Source organism: Silene latifolia, chromosome 4 (genome assembly GCF_048544455.1).
Source record: "Silene latifolia isolate original U9 population chromosome 4, ASM4854445v1, whole genome shotgun sequence".
Lineage (NCBI taxonomy): Eukaryota > Viridiplantae > Streptophyta > Magnoliopsida > Caryophyllales > Caryophyllaceae > Silene > Silene latifolia.
Window position 1 is genome coordinate 8,689,962 of NC_133529.1, and position 5,017 is coordinate 8,694,978.

At 37.0% G+C, this 5,017-nt stretch overlaps 1 protein-coding gene across 1 annotated transcript; it reads right to left on the reverse strand.

Moving 5' to 3' along the window:
* Nucleotides 1–1,112: 1,112 nt before the first annotated feature.
* On the reverse strand, nucleotides 1,113–4,417 carry LOC141652031 (glutamate receptor 2.8-like). The gene is made up of 4 exons (XM_074459692.1): nucleotides 2,774–4,417; nucleotides 2,383–2,692; nucleotides 1,904–2,298; nucleotides 1,113–1,813 (listed from the first exon to the last, which is right to left on the reverse strand). Exons 1-4 carry the CDS (start codon nucleotides 4,010–4,012, stop codon nucleotides 1,259–1,261), a joined length of 2,499 nt encoding a protein of 832 aa, XP_074315793.1. The 5' UTR covers nucleotides 4,013–4,417; the 3' UTR covers nucleotides 1,113–1,258.
* Nucleotides 4,418–5,017: the final 600 nt, after the last annotated feature.

A 5,017-nucleotide genomic window follows, 5' to 3' on the forward strand; every position in this document is an offset into this window, starting at 1 on the left:
CAGCTTAGGAGGCTAGATATATTGAGTGTCAATCCTAATGGCTACTAATCAAACCTTTCTAGATTTCACAACTCAGCTTGACTATTCTCATTGGCTCATTGCTATATTGCTATCTTATTGCTTGTTATTCCCACATTAGGTGGAGGTTTAACTCTATTGTATATATTAACAACCATAAATGATTCAAATACTTCCATACTACCTTTCCAATCAATAAAAATACACAAATGTGAGGAAATTCCAATGAAGTTGCCAACAATATCTAAAACCAATCGCAACTAGTTTAACTTAAACCAATAATTAAAACGATTGATTGGTTAAAATTTAAAAATAAAGGCCTCTTAAAATCACTCATGACCTAATATTGACTCTATAAGAAAGTAGCACTACAGGAAACAGGTCTCGTACTAATTGATAAAAGTGGTCGGGTGAATAGAAAATCAGCTCGTAAATTACATTAGGAACCGATTTTTGTAAAACTTTCCAACCAAGGAAAATTAGTCGGTAATATTGGTCAGTAACTAATTTTACCGCCTAATTGCATGTGGTTGGTAAATTACCGGCCAATATATGTGGTCGGTAAAGACATATATCGGTCATATGTAAAGATGCTGACTTGTCAATAACATAGGGTCGGAAGTCGGTTGATAAAATAGTCTTGATATTTAAGTTAATAATAATTTTAACTTCATTACACTTTTTTTTTTTTTGAAGAAAACTTCATTACACTTTAATAGACCTTATGATAGATAGGCAAAACATGAATAAGTCATCCGAGTGTGAAGAACACAATTAAATGCATGGTACTAACTTGAAGCAATAACATGGTAATTGACTTTATCCCAACCTATGAAAACTCGAATGATTGTTTAAACTTCAACGAAATCAAAACTGTATTGTAAGAATTATGGGCCTAAATACAATCTATGTAGATAAATTATTAATTCCGTTATATTTATCCTCAAGAGTGTCCCTTCAAGCGATTCATGCCAACCTTTCGTCATGTATTTAGGTACACTTTCGACATGAAAACCGGAATGCACTTAAATGCCTTGTGATCATAAGCACTAACAATTTCGGTATCCAAATTAACTTTACTAAGATCACAACATTAAATAGAATTATAGCATTCCTCAAGTGTACACTTGGGTTACAACTGACTAAGTGCTTCAAAATTATCAACTTTAAATCATCAATTCTTACTAAAATTACAAATGCCCGTCGTTCCATATCATAAAACTCAGAGGATGAGTCACAATTAAGGTGAAGGAGACATCCCTGCAGAACAGAGCAAATTTTCTTGAGTTTTATCGGAGGAGTTTGATAGCCTTGATGGAGAAGTCGAGGCAGTCAGAGCGATTCCATCTGCACCATCACCATCACCATCACCATCATCATCACCATCACCATCAATAATACTGGTCTGATAAGTTTCGACATTCTGGGGTGTGCTTTGTGCATCCCTTTTCCTGAATGTGTGAGCAGCCATATCCCGATTCTCAAAGACTTCGACTAGCCTCTTGCTTTTTCTCCGTATGGAATCATCCGAGTTCATCCAGATGTCTCGATTCTCATACAGGAAGTGTATTGCATAAATGAGGAGAGATGTTGCTGTAGCAACTCCAACTATGAAAAATAGCCCCCAGAAACTATCTAGACTAAGACTTGCGGAAGTGGCTATATTTCCCGGATCTGAACTATTGTACAGTTGCATTCCCCACTTTTTCTCAAATTCACCCATCTGATCTCCTTCTGTCACATTCAGTATTTCTCCTGAAACCACGGGCGCTAAGAGGGAACCTTTCGGAAATGCCTGCAAGACAACTATCACTTTTAAATAAAGAGCAAGGAATGATGACATCCGTATGTATGCATCAAATAAGTCTCGTCAAAAACAACTTACAAAGCCGAAACCATCAGTCTTGTACAAAGGCTGCATCATTAGATACTTGGAGGGATATAGTGCTAAGAAAAGCCTCATGTAGGGGATTTCATCAAAAACAGCCGCAATCTCCCCTTTTGACAGCAGATCATGTAAATTCTCAGATGAATCGTAAGAAATAAGCTTTGATTTATTAAATCCTCTCTTGATTAGTAGATCCTCGACAAATGTACCATCTTGGAAGCCCACATTAGCTCCTGAGCTCACTAACTCATCTACACTAGTCACAGTTGGCTTAAGCTGTTGAACAGTCAACATAGAAGTCAAGCTAGCCGTGTAGCTCTGCGTCAAGACTAACACCACGAACACCCATACAACCACCACACATCTACTCAAGTTACTCAAAACATTTTCCCCTGGTTTCAATAAGAAATAAACACATGTATCAATAATCGAGAAATTATTATTTTGAAAACTGAACAAGATTAGAGGAAGCATACTTTGTGCAAACACCATCATGGAAAACGAGTAAAAGAGACTTGTGCCAACTTGGTGCAATGGAGGTCCACGGAATTCTTCGTTGATGCGGTGTTCAAGAACCCAAATTGCGAATGCTATGAAAACAAAGGTACACAAGGTAGCAACCCATAGCTCCCAAGTCAAGGGCTTCAAGAACACCCATGCACTTTTCTTGTCATCTTTGACAGGAACTACCATTGTCACCCCTGATTCCGTAAATGGGAGTGTAAAATCGGCCAAAGATGACCGATTTGCTACGATGGTTATGTCTCCCACCACAATATCATATTTCTGTAAACAAAAAAAAGAAATCTCAAAACCTCATTCTAATGTTGTGGGTTGCAATACAAGAATGATAGAAACAAATTTAACCTGAAGGTACACTTGGCGGACAAAATCATAATATGAAGGGTTTTGGAAAGAATGATAGTCGTAATGACCAGAATAGCCAAGGTTTTTCATAACGGATTCAAAGATATCTATGCAGAAACCTGTGACATTTTCCGGGGTATCACTTGTTCCTTTCACTAAGGTCACATTCACTAGCTGTTTAAAAACAGCTTTGCCTGGAACTCCAACTCTGAACTTGTTTCCACTGGCTGGAATTTCGAATCCTCTGGGAGGTGACGTGGCATCTCCTGGCCATATTATTGGTCGCAGGCCTGCTGAATTCTTCTTGTTCCCGGGGTTGAGATTAGGGACAAGGCCTTCTTTTTCTGAAGTCCAGAATCCTACACCTCGACTTCCACTGCCGAACACATTTATGATTCTGTAAATTGGTGATTGCCCATCAGAAAGGCTAAAGATTCCAGCAAGACCGCTGAAGCGAGTATTGTATAACGCTTTTATAAGTCGAGGTCCAACAGGCGAGACCCCCAGTCTATCAAGATCAGTTATGTTTCCTGTCATAAACGTGGTTTTGATACCGGAGTTTGGATCTGAAACTTGTTCTACTACTCTGGCAAGTGCCCATGCTACATCATAGGCTCGGAGTCCCATAACACTAAGCTTTGTGCCCTGAAATTTTCGTTCCCAATGAGTCTTGAAGCGTTTTAACTCATTTGTCTCAGGGATATAAGTTTGCACACCAACAACCCCTTGCATGGAGTCGATGATATTCTCATCAAGGGATCCTAGTTCATCGCTTGTGCTAGTTGTGGTTATCCAAACATAGCCCCGACCCATCATTTTCAGTTCATTTGCTAGCATGAACAAGCGAGAAGCAAGCTCGGGGTAGAGGTGGACTACAAAGACCCTTGTTTGCTTTGCCTTCAATTTCTGTAGGAGTTCAAGTATATGATCATCAGTGGAAGTAGATGAAATAATGGCCTCATGGAACGGAATACGAGCGTTTATGTTTTGTAAAGCATCATCCAAGTAAGGTATAATCCCAGCCCCGTATTCAATATTGTCTGCATAGATAGGAATTACATTTGTCCAATTATTTGCTTTAACAAGGGCACTTATGGCTTGTACTTGAAGCGAGTCCTTTGGAGCCACGCTAACGAAGTAAGGACATTGACCAGAAGAGACACAAGGACTTGTTGACGAGTACGATAGAATGGGAATTTGAGCCTTGTCTCCCAGTTTTATTACAAACTCAGCATCCATTAATGTTGTAGGTCCGATAATCGCCTTCACTTCCTTATATTTGAGAAGATATAGAGCTGATACAAATCAAGACACAAAGAGATTGTTTTCAGATGACTCATATATAATGACATTTCAAGTGCAACTTTTTAATGAGTTTTTAGATATAGCCGCGTTAGAAGGGAAATCAGTGACAGTGAAAGGCAACAATCTCTAAAGGGTAAAACTCCATGAAGCTTTCTTAGATTTGATACTATAATTGTTTAGAACACACAGGTAAATTGTAATGGTAAAAAGTAGATCTAAATATAAAGCTTAATCAGTCAATTAAAAAACGACTAACTGAAGAAGCAGCATGGATGGATAAATTCAAATTAAGTTGCATTGACAGCACTGCATCATCCATATATATCATCCTATTAATTAGTAACTTACTAATTTCATATTTGTTGAAAGTAATCAAACATTAGTTATCAATACTATTATTATCATTAACTATTGATATTACTGGATGAAATTTAGAAGTAATGTCATCCATGAAAAGTTTAGTATATGGATATCTTATAAATGTAAATCATTTCTATTGTAAAAGATAAGAAAAAATAAAAATAAGAGTGAATAAGGGAGAAACAATTGTGAGGATAGTTATATTCAATAAATTAGTATTTTTTGTTATTCTGGGTTGTAACTCGTATTAGTTTCTCCCAATATATATTATTAATATTTAGTTGAGTTAGTAATTTGTAAGTTCTAACTCCTACATTTGGTATCAGAGCCAATTTATTAGAGTCTATAATAATGTCCGTCAATTTTGTTCAGCCTCAAGTACCCCAATTAACAAAAGACCAATATGAAGATTGGTGCATTAAAATGAAAGCATTATTTAATTCCCAAGATTTGTGGGAAGTGATGGTTTAGAAGAACCATCTGACAGTGAAAAAGCTTTATAAACGGCTGAAAAGAAAATTGAATTGAAAGAGATTCATAAAAAAGATCAAAGGGCGTTATTTTTAATATACGCTGGGA

Bases quoted from the DNA above. Each gene is read 5' to 3' on its own strand.
- LOC141652031 (XM_074459692.1), bottom strand. From the start codon at position 4,012: ATGGATGCTGAGTTTGTAATAAAACTGGGAGACAAGGCTCAAATTCCC. The intron at 2,693-2,773 runs GTTAAATTTGTT...TTTTGTTTACAG, and splicing joins TCCGCCAAGTGTACCTTCAG to AAATATGATATTGTGGTGGG. The intron at 1,814-1,903 runs GTAAGTTGTTTT...GTTGTCTTGCAG, and splicing joins AGACTGATGGTTTCGGCTTT to GCATTTCCGAAAGGTTCCCT.